Below are 16,660 nucleotides of genomic sequence, written 5' to 3' on the forward strand. Positions count from 1 at the left end.
GCTGGGCGTTTTTAGTTTCCATTATCGCTGAAAAAAACCCCAAACGCCCAGCTGAAAAACGTCCATTTTTCGAAAATGCGGTCTGTCCCACCTCTTCACGTACCCGTTTTCGGACATAGACGCCCATGGAGATAGGCGTTCACGTTTGATTATGCCCCTCTTGGTCTTATGTATAATAATCGTAAGGACAGGAATGTTAACTCTATGCTAGTAAATTGTAAAAATATAGTTAATTATTTATTCACGTTATGAAAAATAGCATGTGCTAAATTCCCCTGATTTAATGCAAACCCATTAATGCAGTGTTTCTCAATCTTCCTGTGGCCATGACCCTATTCACACTGCCACAAAAAGTGTGCGACTCCCCACTCCCCAGTGGAGTAGGCTAATGATGTCCTTTGGAGATCCCACCAGCTCATGACTCCAAATATGGTTTCATGAACCCATTTGGGGCTGTGACCCACAGTTTCGGAAGCTTGGTATTAATGCAAAAAAAAAAAAAAAAAGTTACATCTTGAGGCGGTGTAATTAACTTTTTGCATTAATGCTGGTATGAACACACACACTTTAATGAGCATACTTTATCACAAATACATTATTGCCTGCATTAACGTCTATGCTAATTGGTATCAATAACATCACAGCCCTTTAATAGACAAGAAGTTTAAGTTCTCAATACAACAGAGTCTTAACTTTAATATATCACATTTCTTTGATTCCAAAAAGAGGGAGAAAAAGACTTCAGATTCTCAGTCTGAGCTTATTGTTCTTTGGATACAGATCCATTCATTGAGGGGCCCTTTTACTAAGCCACGTAAGCATCTATGCGTGCCCAACGCGCACCAAAATGGAATTACCGCACGGCTACCACGTGGTCCTTGTGGTAATTTTTGGCATGTGTCTGCTACGTGCCCAAAAATAGTATTTATTTTCTGGCGTGCGTCAGCTACGCGGGCCAAGCGGCATTTGGCGCTTGCAGGTCATTACCACCCGGTTACCGCTTGAGACTTTACTGCTAGGTCAATGGCTGGCCAGTAAGGTCTCAGACCCAAAATGGACATGCAGCAATTTTGATTTTGCCGCACGTCCATTTTTGGCAAAAATTTTAAAAAGGGCTTTTTTACAGGCATGCTGAAAAATGGATTGGCGCGTGCCCAAAACCCCCGCCTACACTACTGCAAGACATTTTTCAGCGCACCTTAGTAAAAGGACCCCTGAGCAGCTTCGTCATAAGTCTGAAAAACCTCCTCTCTTTTATGCTGCTTAATTTAATATTTTTTGCATTGTGTGCCATTTAAATATGGGCAAAACTATATTCTTTAAATAAAATTAAGGAAGCGCAACTTAGCTTTCAAACGATTCCTGCTCACTTGACAGAGCGTTACTGTTTCGCAACTGCTTCGTCAGGAGCTTTGCTGAACCTTATGGCTACGAATCCTTTAGCCTTCCAGCAGTTGCGAAACGGTGAAGTCTTTTCCTCCCTCTTGCTGGAATCAAAGAAATGTGATATATTAACGTCAAAACTCTGTTGTATAGAGAATTTAAACTTCTCGTCTATTAGAGGGAAGAAGTCTTGTCCTCCCTCTCGTTGGATTCAGAAGTATGGCAACGATATGCAAAACTCCTGATGAAGCAGTTGCGAAACGGCAGTGCTCTGTTGAGTGAGCAGGAATCATTTGAAAGCCAAGTTGCCCTTCACCAATTTTTTTTTTTTAGTCTTAGTATTTTTATTGATTTTAAAACAGTATTACAGTGAACAAGTCAGTACAACAGCAAACAAATTTCAAAAAGCGTGAAGGAGGGAAAGAAATTAAAAAAAAGGGGGGGGGGGCAGAAAGAGAAGCCACGCATCAGGAATGGTGGAATTTAGTATTTCAGACTTATAAATATGAAGTATTTCTAGCTAAAAGGTTATGTCAATATATTTCTTATAAGGAGAAGTGGTCTTTGTGCTTGACTTACCTTACAGATGCCTGTTGAGAAACCCTTCACCAATTTTAATTGAAGAATATATTTTTGCACATATTTAAATGGCACACAATGCAAAAAATAATTAAATAAATTAAGCAAACTTAAAAGAGAGGAGGTTTTGTTCTGACTTATGACTAAGCTGCTCTGTGAATGGATCTGTATCCAAAGACTGATAAGTTCTGACTGAGTTTCTGAAGTCTTTTCCTCCCTCTTGTTGGAATCAAAGAAATGTGATATATTAAAGTTAAGACTCTGTTGCTGTATAGAGAATTTAAATTTCTTGTGCAATAGAGGACTGTGATTTCATCAAGTAAAAAGAATAGAGCCTACTTATACTTTAAGACTTATCAATAACATCAGCCATTAATGTGTGTATTAAACATCACAGGCTTGATATTCACTGGACTTACCTGTATAATGCTGCTGTTATGAAACAACAGGACAGAGCCAGATTGCAAAGAAAGCAGATTTATTCAAAGACCCAACACGGACTTTGCAGGTACACTCTGCGTATCGCAGCGCCTCCAAGGAACCCATGTGATACGCAGAGTATACCGGCAATGGCATTCATCCCAGTAACACTGATATATAAAGTTCTTAATAATACTGTTTCTTCGATAACAGCTTCAAATTTAAAGATTTATCAACCCCCTAGATTGTTAAGATCTGTGCAAATTTACAATTGGAAGTTCCTTCATATCATACTATTAGACTGGAAGAATATAGGTGATCCATTTTTTTGGTGACTGGTCCAAAATTATGAAATGTGTTACCATTCCAAATACGTACAGTGCAGAATGTGGAGTTATTTAAAAAAAAAAAAAAACTGAAAACTTAATTATTTGTTCGAGCATATGATGAAAATTTTAAATTATTTTGGAATCAGGAGTATTTTAGTTTTTGTTTATTGGAGTTTTGTTGTTGTTTTTTTTACTTACTGTATGTATGTATGAGAAGATTATGTATGTTTTAATACTGTTATCTGCCAAGAATGTATAGATCATGCAGAATATAAATACTGATAAAATTAACAAAAAAAATTGATAGGACACTCTACATTGACTCTTTTACCATTGTGTTTTCCGGACTCCTACTGGAGAATTTACACTCTCTTAACAACATCCTGACTCCTGACGCAGGCATTCACTGAAACATGGGCTGGGTCAGGTCTTTGAATAAATTTGTTTCTTCCACAATCCCCCATGTTGTTTATATGTCGCCCTCTACACTTCTACTGATTCATGATCTTCTGTGTTGCTGTTTCCCTCTGATCTACTTGTAATGCTGTTATTATGGCAGACCATGGCATCCTTAAAGAACAGTGTAGCCTTTTATTAAACTTAATGTGGGACTTTCCTGTACACAAAGTCCAGATTTACCACAGCATATTTTTAAAGCTTTTTGTTTTATGTTTTTTTTTTCTAGGTCCTATGCTAATTTTTCCATTAGTGCACAGGACTTGTAAAAAAAAAAAAAAGAAAAAGACAGAAAGACCCCCCCCCCCCCCCACAGGAGCACGTACCATTACCACCTCCTATTTAGGAGGCCTTAAGGGCTCCTTCGTTAAGTCTGCATTATCCAGTTAACATATGCTAATCAGAGCACACTAGCTGGATAGTGCTTCCATACCCATTTCCTGCCCATGCCATGTCCCTCCCCCCCCCCTAAAAAAGAACGTGATTAGCAAGCACTAAGAGGTAAAATGCTTTAACATGACTTACGGTAGGCCTTTTTTCTGGCCTAACTCGATTTAGTAAAAGCACCCCAGTTTTAAGGGGTTGCCCTTAAGGAGACAGATCAGCAGCCTTAAGGTTGAGTAAGGATTTTGGTGTCAACTGGGCAGTGGCATAGCCAGGACTAATTTTTTGGTGGGGCTCAAAATCAACATGGGTGGCACTAGACATCTCTCCTCTCATTGACCTGCGCTGCTGCTGCTGCTGACTTGGCGCCTCTGCATCCAGGCATGCCTTTTGGGGTGAGAGATTTGAGAAAGAAAAACAGGCAGGGGGAATGTGCTACTATCTTTTGACAATAAGCCACTAGAACTGCACCAGTTGACCGATGTACACAAACAGACAATGATTTGTTCAAGACTATTTCAGATATGTGTTAAAAAGCAATGTTTTTTTTTGTTTGTCAATAACCAAACAATATTTGAGAATATTCAGATCCCCTTTTACTAAGGCGCACGTTTTTAGCGCACACTAAACGTTAAAGATGCCAATGCATTCCTATGTGCATTTCTAACGTTTAGCGCATGCCCAATTTTAGCACTCGCTAAAAACATGAGCGCGCCTTAGTAAAACCCCCCCCCCCCAATCTGCTACAGTTTTAAGAAGTTTTCATACAGCCTACTGTGTTAAGGCTGTTTTCTGTGTGTGTTTGCTAAAATCCTGCTGTAGTATTTTATGGGCATAGATTGCGTGCAAACTTCCTTCTGTTGCAGTTATATGCAAAGTAGGCCAAAGCTTTAAATAGAAAAGATAAAAAGAAACCCCTACTGGTGAATGACTAGCTGAAGGCACAGATAGTTACTATGTAAACTAGCTAAGTGAGGCCTGCACACTTGCACGCTCAGGGGTCTTTTTTACTAAGCTGCAGCAAAAGAGGGCCTGTTTTTGACACGTGCTGAGGCCCCCTTTCACCACAGCCGGTAAAAGGCTGTTTTATTTAAAGAAGTGGCTTTGCGGCAAGTAAAGCGCTTGCATTTTGGGGGCGGTAAGGGCAGCGCATGGCATTGCCTGATTACCGCGGGGTAAACATCGGCTCTACAAAAATAAAAATATTTTTGCAGTGCCAGAAATGAGTGGGAACTAGGGTTACCATATGTCCGGATTTACCCGGGCGGGTTTTGCCAATCTGCCCGTTTGTCCGGACAAATGGGCAGATTGCTAGCCTCCCCTCCCCTTACTTACTAGTGCCCTGGTGGTCTAGTGACCTCTTCCGCCTTCGGGGCAGGAAAGAGCCCCCTCTTTCCTGCCCGGAGCGCTGCCCTGCATGCATCCTTCCTGTTCGTGATCTCGGCGCCGATTCAAAATGGCCGCCGAGAGTTGAAGTGACCTCGCGAGACTTCAACTCTCGGTGGACATTTTGAATCGGCACCGAGATCACAAACAGGAAGGATGCATGCAGGGCAGCGCTCCGGGCAGGAAAGAGGGGGCTATTTCCTGCCCCAAAGAGGTCACTAGACCACCAGGCCGTAGTAAGGTAAGGGGAGGGGGTGATAGGGAGGGGGAGTGATGGGGTGTGTGACAGGGGGGAGGGGAAAATGTGACAGGGGGCGGGGCGGGCGTGAAAGGGGGCAGGGCATGTGTCCTCCTTTTTGGGGGACAAAATATGGAAACCCTAGTGGGAACTAATGCCAGGCCAGTGGAACATCTGGATTAGCAAGTGGGAAGCCCACGTTGGGCTTGTTGCTGCTTAGTAAAAGACCCCCCCCCCCCCACAGTGAATGATTGTACAATAGGCCTCAGGCTATTTGATTGGTCGATTCAGATACATGGTGTGCTCTCAGGCAGCGCTTGCTTTTTCTTCATTCACTGCCTCAGAACTCTGTTCTGTTCTGTTGTGGTGGCTGGGACTCTTCTGGTTATTGTATAAAAAGGTTTCAGATGAATTGTACATTGCATAGAGCAGCTCTGGGCATGTGGTCTGTACGTGTAATTAAAAAATAAAAGGGGTCCTTTGAATAAGCTGCAGTACGCACCAACACGTGATTACCGAAGGTTAAAATGCACTACCACAGGCTGAACTCAGGCGTCCCACGGTAGATTTTGCATGTATGTGTGCTACTCGTGCACTAAAATATAGTTTTTATTTTTTATCACTGGGGCGGGTCTGGGGGCAGAAAGTAGGTATTTCTGGGCTAACTGGTTAGCACAGCTACATTGCCATGGATTAATCAATTAGCTCATGGTTAGCACGTGAGCCCTTACTGCCTGCAAAATAGGTGTCGGTCAGTGCTCATACAGTATTGGCCACGAACTAATGGGAAAATTAGTGCATGCCCATTATTGTAGAAATAGAAATATTGGCCATGTCCTGGCAGAACCACAAGTGGCCTCAGTGTGCGGGAAAGACCCCTGCTGTGGCTATCACAGGCCATTTTTTAGCACTGCTTAATGAAAGGGCCTCAAAATGAATTAAGCAGATGGAAAATCTGCAGGAGGAAATCCAAATCACCAGGACCCACGGTGTTTGTCTATGTGAAATGAAGAAGAGTGGGATGAGTAGCATAGAACAAATACCTGGAGCCTAGCTTTGAGGATGATTTTCAGAGATAAACTGCACTCCTCGGAGTGGAAAAGCACACACAGGGTCCACAACACACACCGTCTTAAAAGGGCATGTCCAGAACTGGAGCGGCCAGGGGCGATGTGAAGGGATGTGGGGCCATGTTCATAGGGTCCTTGTGGAGCCATAAGTCAATAGGGACTGAAAAGCACAGCCAAAACCCCGGGCCATGTGTGAAAAACACAGTTGCTCATTGATAGGGCCAGTCTCGGTCCAGAAGAGCATGTTTAGGTCGGGGTAGCGAAACAGCACTTATAATTGTCATTTTCACCTATGAAAATGGCTCTATGAACTCCCCTCTTCAGTACTCGTACTTACAGTGCTTTTTTTGAGGGGGTACTGAGTACCGGCACCTTTTCCATTTTCTACTAAAATTGACCCATGGACTCCAAGTTTTAATGAAAGAGCTTATGCTCTATACACCAATTCTGCCTTGTCATAGACCAGTGATAGCAAACCTATGGCACGCGTGCCAGAGAGGGCACGCAGAGCCCTCTCCCTTGGCACGCGCGCCGTCGCCATCACTGGTCCGCCCACTCTCCTTCCCAGTTCGGCCTTCCTCCCGCCCTCCCTCCAACCCAACGAGCAACAGGCCGCCCGCCCGTCCTCCCTCCCTCCCAGCACCAGGAACCCCCCTCCTCCTAAAATTTAAAAAGCGTACCTCCTCGGCTCGGAGTCGGGGTTTAGGCGGCGTGCGTCCATAGCGGCAGCGAAGCGCGTGTGCTTCGCTCGACGCGCCTTCGGCCTTCCCTGTCTTTCAAGCTCTGGTCCCGCCCATAGGGAGGATGGGAGGGAGGCCTGGTATTGGGTGGGAGGGAGGCCTGATGGTGGGTGCTGGGTGGGAGGGAAGCCTGATGGTGGGTGCTGGGTGGGAGGGAGGCCTGGTGTTGGGTGCTGGGTGGGAGGGAGGCCTGGTGGTGGGTGCTGGGTGGGAGGGAGGCCTGATGGTGGGTGCTGGGTGGGAGGGAGGCCTGGTGTTGGGTGCTGGGTGGGAGGGAGGCCTGATGGTGGGTGCTGCCAGGTGCTGGGAGGGAGGGCAGGGGGGAGAGGAGGGTGGCTGGACATTTGTGGCTGGAGGGGAGAGGAGGGTTGCTGGACATGGATGGAGGGCAAGAAATGAAGAAGAAAGGAGAAAAGTAAAGAAATCAATGGAAAGGAAGCCCTGGAAATGGAGTTAAGAGAACAGATAGAGAGCAGCAGAATCAGCTACTAGAACCAATATGGCTAGAAAAACAAAATCACCAGACAACAAAGGTAGGAAAAATCATTTTATTTTCATTTTAGTGTTTGGAATATGTCGAATTGGAGAATTTACATCTGCTGTCTTATTTTGCACTGGGTATACTGGAGCTGTAACAGCTTATAGAAATGATTTATAATGGAAGAAAATCATGTTATTTTTTTCTCCTATACTAGTATAATATTTTCAATGATGTCTGTTTATATGCGCCATGGCTGGTGTAAGGGGTGTGGCTATCATAGGGGTGGAGTAATGTGGTGACCCCGCCCATAATGAGTACCGACACTTTGCGATAAATAATTCGATTTTGGGTTGCTGTTTGGGCACTCGGTCTCTAAAAGGTTCGCCATCACTGTCATAGACTCTGTGACTGGTTGCAGGGGTCTGGCTATTGTGGGATGAGTCTCTCTCAGGGATCAACCCACCCCCTGAAGAGGGGCCAAGCATTTGAGTACCGGCACCTTTTTTGCTAGAAAAAATGCACTGCATACTTATGCTATAAGGGCCCCTATACCAGCTAAAATTTCTCTCATGCTATATCTCAGCTGGTATAGGGGCCCTTTTACAAAGCGGCGGTAAGTCCACTGCAGGCTTACTGTGCGCCAATCAGGAGCTACCTACCGCCAGCCCGACGCAGGTGTCGGTGGTAGTTCCACCCCCCAGTGCGCAGCATTTCCAATGCTAGCAGAAATATTCAAAAAATATTTCTGCAGGTGCTATCCCAGCAGTAATCAGGCAGTACCACACGCTATCTGGTTACCGCCAGGTTAGCAAGGGGGCTCTTACCAGTGACAGTAAGTGCTCCCCCCTGCATGGACACGTGGTAAGTGAAATCTTACCGCATGGTCACTTCTTTTATCGGCCTTTTTCTCCGCTGCAGTAAAAAGGGCCTCAAAGAACAGCAAAAACGGCCCCTGCAGCCAGCACAGGGCCTCTTTTTCCGCAGCTTGGTAAAAGGACCCCATAATGAGGTATTTAGCTTTGACATTATGAACATAACCAGGCTGAGCTGTAAGACACAGACCTTCCTACACAGACCCAAAGAAAACCATTTCAATTACTTCTACAGAGAGAGAATTTTCAGGCAGTGAAAAAGAGTCTCAGGTCTATGGTTTTTGAAATTCAAATGAACGCAGTAGCCTGCAGCAGAAATGGAGGTCTTTGGTTATTGCATTCCAGTGTTTGTGCTCATTGCTGAGTAATACTTGGTCCCACACACTGCTCCTAAGATTTTTTTTTTTTAATGACAAATACCACAGCGATTAAAATGAAAGGAAGCCTAGCTGTGCCTACAGTAAACAGTACAATGTTCTGCAGCACAAAGTCCACTGTAGTACAAACATTAAAAAAAAGTCATTTACTGATTGCTTGCGGCTGAGAGCTGACATCCTTTTACGTTGCACGAAAAGTGGAAAGTATTAACCAGGGATAGTCTATTTATAAAGCCACTGATGAAAAAGCTGTGGCAGTAATAGGCATTTGTTTCTTTACTCGTGGTCAGGGTTAAGTCCCTTTTATTGGCCCTATGGAGAAATTATACAAAGATAATTGCATTGAGGATACACTGGTGCAGGGTTGGGCAACCTCATTCCTTGAGGGCCGTAACCTAGATTTATTTGCATACAATGGAGGCCATGCATGCAAATAGATCGCATGCATATTCATTGGGGAAATTCTGAAAATCCGACTAGGTTGCAGCCCTTGAGGTTGTCCACCAATGCAGGTTATTGCATTAAAAGGTCTTATGACCCGCAAACACCCCAGTTTTCTCCAGGACCAGGGCAATGATAAAAACTTTGGGGTCTTTTTATTTAGCTGTGGAAAACAATTGGGCTTAGTGCAGCCTTACGCAGGTCTTTCCCACATGCTAAGGCCATTTTTATTGTAGCAGTACAATAGCCTTTCTTCTATTTATTTCATTAATGGCCAAGAGTTAATGTCATTTGGAGCCACGACAGCTCACCACATCAAGGGCCCTGTTTACAAAGGTGTGTTAGTGTTTTTAGTGCGCCTACACTTAGCGTGCGCGCTAAACATGTAGGCACCTATACAGATATTGTAGGTACGTACAAGGTTAACATGTGTACATGGTTAATGCATGTTAAAAACGTTAACACACCTATAACGCTGCTTAGTAAATAGGGCCTCTAGTATCTACGGATTTTTTCTACAAAAAGGTCTTTCTAAAGACCATACTTCTTCATCTTAATGTTGCAGTTTTCATTGACTAACTGACGCTTTTACATTTTGTACAAAAAGACTCCTGAAGCAGGCTAACAGCCAAACCATGGTACTGTGTTCAGTCTTCAATAAACTGTTTATCATCATTTGAAATCTCCTCGTTTGCTTCTGGTTGGCCTGGTCTATTTCCCACTCCTTGCTATGTCATTGTTATTTTGTCATGGGATCCGATCCTCACTGAGTCATTAGCTAAAATGACTAAATGTCATTGTTCTAAAATGGCTGCCGGATAGTGGCTCCTAATACCATCGCCACTGCGGCCCGTTGCCTGGCTGTGGTCTGGCCAGATCTTTTCGGTTGTGTCCTCGTTGGTAACCGCGGAGCTTTGTTTGTTACCAGTTCCCCTGTCTTCGGTAGTTTGTTTCCCTCTTGCCACTAGCATCCGGCAGGGGGTTTGGCACGATTGCGTCGGGGGCATGGAGGCGGCGGCAGGTGGGTGCGAACCGGTTCTGGATCACCCAGCGGGATCCAGCGCGTTATAGGGGGCTCATTTGGCCCACCGACTGCGGGCATCTATCTGTTCCTCTGGGCCGCTGGCTTCTTCAGCGCTGTGGGTCTCCCTCCGACGTCGGTTGCTGGCCATTGGATGTTGCGGCAGCACCGTTGGGTCCTCTTGGACAGTGCTGTCTTGCCGATTCCATCTGCGAAAATGGCCTGCTATGACTGATTGTTGGCTGCCACTTTTCATCGTTGAAGATGTCAGAGGGTGAGTGGGTCGCTGTGCCAGTTGCTATGGGAGCAGGAGTGGATGGATAAAAGAAGCAGATTTCAGCTCCATTTCCATCATGCAAGGTCATCTTAGTGTGTCCGGTCGAATTAGAGGTTCAGCCTGCTCCAAGGAGTCAACATATAACCTAAAGTCCATCCTAACAACATTTCTTCGGACCATTTTAGACTCTTTTATCCTTTCCCTACTTTCTTCTTTCCCTGTTTCTTCTATTCTATCTAATTTAATTGTAACCGTATCACCTCTGATCTGGCGATAGCCTATCAGTACATTGTATGCCACTTTGAGCCCGCAGAAGTGTGGGAAAAACGCGGGGTATAAATGTGCAAATAAATGAATAAAATAAATAAATTAGCACGTGGTCATTAAAAAAATTACCACAGGAGTACTTATTTTGCAGGTGGTAAGGGCTCCCGCATTATGTGTGCTAAGCAGTTATTGCATGGTAATGTAGATATGCTAACTGGTTAGCACAGGAGCATCCAATTTCCGTTCCTGACACGCCTAAAAAAAAAAAAAATTAAAAAATATATATTTACTGCGTGATTATGACATGCAAATTCAAAAACTACCATGTGAAGCTTAGGCGTGTCCTGTGTTAAGTCTATTTTTTGCTGCATTAGTCACATGTTAGCGTGTAATGCAGTTTAGTAAAAGGACTGCTGTTGGGTTTCATTACAGAGACCTATGCTGAAATGAAATAAATACTTCTTGCCTATAGTGTGGACCCTGATTGTTTTTATCATCATCATTATTATTGCAATGACTTTAGTGCTAATGAAAAATTCTGGTTTTAAAACCGCAAACAGACATACTTCATGTACTGACAGAACAGTTACACCTTGGGAAGCACCAGTGCCAGCTTCACCTCTTAAGAACATAAGGCCAGACTAATGGTCCATCTAGTCCAGTATTCTGCTTCCAACAGTGGCCATTCCAGGCCACGAGTACCTGGCAGAATCCCAAAGAGTAGCAAGATTCTGGAATCCCAAACAGTAGCAAGATTTTGGAATTCCAAAGAGTAGCAAGATTCTGGAATACCAAAGACTAGCAAGATTCTGGAATTCCAAAGAGTAGCAAGATTCTGGAATACCAAAGAGTAGCAAGATTCTGGAATTCCAAAGAGTAGCAAGATTCCATGCTATCGATCCCAGGGATATGTAGTGTTCTTGCCAATGTGTCTTAAGCCTGTTGTGGTAGGGAATTGATAATATAACTCAGTCTCCCTGTTGGAACATTCTTTGGGTGTTTTTGCTGAGACTGCAGTTATGTTAAGAAACACTGTTCCCTCTAAGCTGAGCGGGAGTCCACCAACTGCACTGCTACCAGAGGGGGTGGTAGTGCTAGGGACAGGCAACTTCCACGGAGTCCCACAGAACTCGCTGTTTCACTATCACATTTTCAATAGTGTTGAAAACTATTGAAAATGTGATAGTGAAACAGTGCCACTCACTGACAGGGCTGTTGGTGGAGGACTCCCACTCAGCTTAGAGGGAACAGAGTTAAGATCGCACATCAAATTCTGTGTGCAATTGTGGTCACCGCATTTAAAAAAAGATACAGTGGAATTAGAAAAGGTACAGAGAAGGGCGACAAAAATGATAAAGGGGATGGGTTGACTTCCCTATGAGGAAAGGCTAAAGTGGCTAGGGCTCTTCAGCTTGGAGAAAAGACGGCTGAGGGGAGATATGATAGAGGTCTATTAAATAATGGGTGGAGTGGAACGGGTAGACATGAATCATTTGTTTACTCTTTCCAAACATACTAGGACAAGGGGGCATACAATGAAGCTACAAAGTAGTAAATTTAAAACAAATTGGAGAAAATATTTCCTCACTCGTGTAATTAAACTTTGGAATTCGTTGCCAGAGAATGTAGTAATAGCAGTTAGTTTAGCGGGATTTAAAAAAAAGGTTTGGATAGTTTCCTAAAAAAGAAGTCCATAAGCCATTATTAAGATGGACGTGGAAAATCCACTGCTTATTTCTAGGATAAGCAGCATAAAATGTATTGTACTGTTTTGGGATCTTGCCAGGTACTTGTAACCTGGATTGGCCACTGTTGGAAACAGGATGCTGGGCTTGATGGACCTTCGGTCTCTCCCAGTATGGCAACAATTATGTTCTTATGCCATTTCTGAAATTTGGAAACATGGCCCAGTGTGTATTTCCAGTAATCAAATCCTCTCAGCAGATGAGGTTGGTCAGCTATAAAACCAAAATAATCAATTGCCAACCATATGGAAGAAAAGAGTAAAGTAATAGACTAATAGAGCATTTAAAACCAAAAACAATAAAACAAAAGAAACAAAAAGGCCAGATAAGATGAAGAAGACAGATAATTTGCACAGCAGATTTTTGAATGGATTGGTGATGACGGATGGTTTAACAGGAGTCCTGCAAAGATTAAGTTGCAGTAGTCTAAGTGAGAGGTGACATGGAGTGGATAAGGATTTCTGTAGTGTGCTCAGAGATGAAGGGATGGATTTTGGAAATGCCTCTGATCAGATAAAAGTTGTTTTAATAGGCACTCAGCAGAGTACACACACATCCTAATGTACCCTGCCTGGATGTGCAAAATTTACAGCAGTTGGGTAAGTTACAGGAATGTATTTAAATAAAACAAACAAAAAAATGGTTGGAGATCTTTTGTTACTGTAAACTGAAGGAGTTCTACTCTCTTCTAAGAATGAGTAATTTCCTGAGAATGTCTGGTCTCTAGTTCAGAGATAGGCACAATTATTTTGAAATTAACCTGAACCAGCTTGATCTAGAGGATCAATTTACTGGAAACTTGATTTCCAACTTGATATCCTCCATCGCGCCATTTCTGACTGAAAATGACATACTATGAAAATGGCCTGTTAGTCTACCCCAAAGGATTTGAACACCTCAGTGTATTTGAGCATGCTCAGATCAATCTGTCCCACTGTTTTACAGCAGCCCTCTGAGAAGTGAATGGGAACAGTGGGATGTAGACAGGAAAGTGACAGAATAACTGTGAAGTAACATGCATTTTGACAAGGAAAAGGAAGAAAGAATAAGGGGAGAGAAGAGGAAGGCATTTCTATAATGAGATGCCTGGAGGGCACCTTGTAGGATCCCATTCTACAATGGAATATAGGTACCAGAGGCATAGCCAGACTCAGTATTTTGGATGTGCCCAGAGGTAAATTGGATGGGCCCTTCCACGTGCTCCCCCACCACATCACACTACACCACAAATATCTTCCCGGATATATTTTTTAAGAACATAGATTTTTTTTCACCTACCCCACATCTCTCCTCTGCGGGGTCCCCGCATCTGCGCTCCTGACTCTGAACCCCGTCCGTCCCCGGTATACCATACAGGTGTCCTTGGTGCCTGCAGTGATTCATTCTTACTGTTTGTGCCGGCCCCGCAGGCTTCCATCTGCTGCATCCCGCTCTCGCTGACATCATTGCCTGTTTCCTGTCTAGCAGAATGTGGCAGATGGAAGCCTGTGTGGCCGGTGTAAGCAGCGAGAATGAATTGCTGTAAGCGCAGAGGATGCTGTACTGACACTGGAGAGGAATGGGGTTCAGAGACAGGAACGCAGATCCCTGGACGCCATGGAGGAGAGGGGGGAAGAGAGCAGTGTGGCGCTGCCACTGGGTGGGCCTGAGCCAAGAATGGGTGGTCCTGTGCCCACCTATAACTATGCCACTGATAGGCACCTACTTTCCTTTATAGAATACTAGTGTAACAGGGTATCAATACACCAACAATTTAGGTGTGATCACTTACACCAGCCATAGATCTTGTACAAGTATAAGCACCTAAGTGCGACAGCTACCCATGTGACTTACAATATTCTGTAAGTTATGGGGGAAATTCTATATATGGCACCGAATGTTAGCCGCTACTTCCATGCGGAATGTTTGACACAAAAAAGTGTTCTAACAGACGGAAGGCACCGCAACGAGGCCGAAATGGCAGATTCGTGCATACGTGTTTCCATGTGGATCTGCAAAGGCGGAGTGGTCATGTGAGGGGCACGGTTGAGCCAGGGGCATTCCTTTAAAATGCACATGGTGCTATAGAATTTGGGGGCATTCACACCCAACTTGCACGCTGGGTTATACACCTAGTTTCAGTTGGTGTAATTCCTAGTGCCCTACGTTTAGCATGAATCCTGGTACTATGCACTATTGTATAAAGAGCGCCAATCCTGGACTGCCCATTATAGAATACCATTCAGCGCTGATTTTTATCATAGAAACAGAGAAAAATGTAGGCAGAAAAAAGACCATGTGGCCTATCCAATCTGCCCATCCATGTCATCTATTCTCCCTATCACTCCCTTAGAGATCCTATGTACTTGTCCCAAGGGCTCTTGAATTCAGCTACTGTTTTCATCTCCACCACTTCTACCAGGAGGCCATTTCACGAATTCACCACCCTTTCCATGAAGAAGTCTCACCAGAGTCTTTATACAGGGACATCATCACCTCCTTTTTTCTGCTGGCCATTCCTCTACCTATTCACCCAAGCATCCTTCTAGCTTTTGCTGTCATGTTTTCTACCTGTTTGGCTACCTTAAGATTATCATGTATGATCACACCCAAATCCTGCTCCTCTTTTGTGCAGAAAAATTCTTCACCCCCTAAACTATACTGTTCTCTCGGGTTTTTGCCACCCAAATGCATGACGTTGCATTTTTTTTTAGCATTAAATCTAAGCTGCCAATTCCAGACCATTGCTCTAGCTTTGCTAAGTCCTTCCTCATGTTATCCACACCATCAGGGGTGTCTACCCTATTCCAGATTTTGGTATCATCTGCAAAGAGGCAAACCTTACCAGACAGCCCTTCAGCAATATCACTTAAAAAAATATTAAATAGAACCGGTCCAAGAACCGAACCTTGTGGCACACTAATGGTAACATCCTTTTCCTTAGAATGAGCTCCGTTTACACTACCCTCTGTCGCCTTCCACTCAACCAGTTCCTAACCCAGTCAGTCACTTTAGGGCCCAAACTCAGAATGAGCTCCATTTACACTACCCTCTGTCGCCTTCCACTCAACCACTTCCTAACCCAGTCGGTCACTTTAGGGCCCAAACTGAGGCACTCAGTTTATTTATTAGTCGTCTATGCAGAACTGTGTCAAAGACTTTGCTAAAATCTAAATACACCACATCTAGCGCTCTCCCTCGATCCAATTCTCTGGTCACCTAGTCATAGAAATCAGATTTGTCTGACAAGACCTGCCTCTGGTGAAACCATGTTGTCTCGGATCCTGTAATCCATTGGAATCTAAGAACTTTACTATTCTCTGTTTTAAAAGCAGTTCCATTAATTTACTTACTACAGAAGTCAGACTTACCGGCTTGTAGTCCCCAACCTCTTCCTTACTTCCACTTTTGTGGTGAGGGACTACATCTGCTTTTCTCCAGTCCTCCAGGACCACTCTCAACTCTAGAGAAGCATTGAAAATGCCAGCCAGCGGAGCTGCTAGAACTTCCCTCAGTACCCTCAGATGTGTGCCATCTGTCCCCATCACTTTCTCCACCTTTGGTTTAGCCAGCTCCTCACAAACACAGTCCTCTGAAAATATTTCAGGGACTACTACCCTTCCATTCCTATTTTGGTTTGTCTTCTGCAGTCTTTGAAGCACAGATTATTTTGAAGAAGCTTTATCCCAGTTGTCCAATACCGATAACTATTTACCTTTGATGACATTTACACCAGTCTCTGGCAGGCATAAGTGCTGATACCCATAGTTACAAATCAATCCCACAGTCATTTGTAATAAGTAATCATACTCCAAATAGAACCAAGACTATACGCTTACTGCTGAAACACATTGATCAATGATATAAATCCACACATATCAGCACCAATGTGTATCAATTTTCAAAATATTTTACTTTAACAAGTTCTTTTTCATTTTTTGATATTTTTAGAGAAACATTTTTTAAGAGTGCCCTCAGCAACAACCACTATTTTTAGGCAATATTGTTGAATTGCCAAGTGGCATAGCACCTCTTTCATCGGGCAACTCTGATATGTTCTTTTCAAAAAAGTGCTATAATACATGTGCCAAAGTGCTACTCAGATAGCTAAATAAAGAATACAAAAATGAAAAACAAAAACGTATCTGAATAATATTGATTGACGACTATCACTTCGCCCTCATTTGCTCATGTGTAAGACCAGTTGGTCAACTT

General features: G+C 43.7%; 1 protein-coding gene across 3 annotated transcripts in view; it reads right to left on the minus strand.

Moving 5' to 3' along the window:
• PPARG (peroxisome proliferator activated receptor gamma) overlaps positions 1-16,660 on the minus strand; it is a 181,177-nt gene that overhangs the window by 18,130 nt on the left and 146,387 nt on the right. The window contains exon 6 of one of the 3 annotated variants that reach the window (XM_030206999.1): positions 1,195-1,487. The exons of the other annotated variants lie outside the window; for them this stretch is intronic. Within the exon in view, the coding sequence (XP_030062859.1) occupies positions 1,440-1,487 (48 nt within the window). The 3' untranslated portion in view covers positions 1,195-1,439. Of the gene's footprint in view, positions 1-1,194; positions 1,488-16,660 lie in introns of those variants that run through there. 3 annotated transcript variants of the gene reach the window in all.

Source organism: Microcaecilia unicolor, chromosome 6 (genome assembly GCF_901765095.1).
Source record: "Microcaecilia unicolor chromosome 6, aMicUni1.1, whole genome shotgun sequence".
NCBI classification, from domain to species: Eukaryota; Metazoa; Chordata; class Amphibia; order Gymnophiona; family Siphonopidae; genus Microcaecilia; species Microcaecilia unicolor.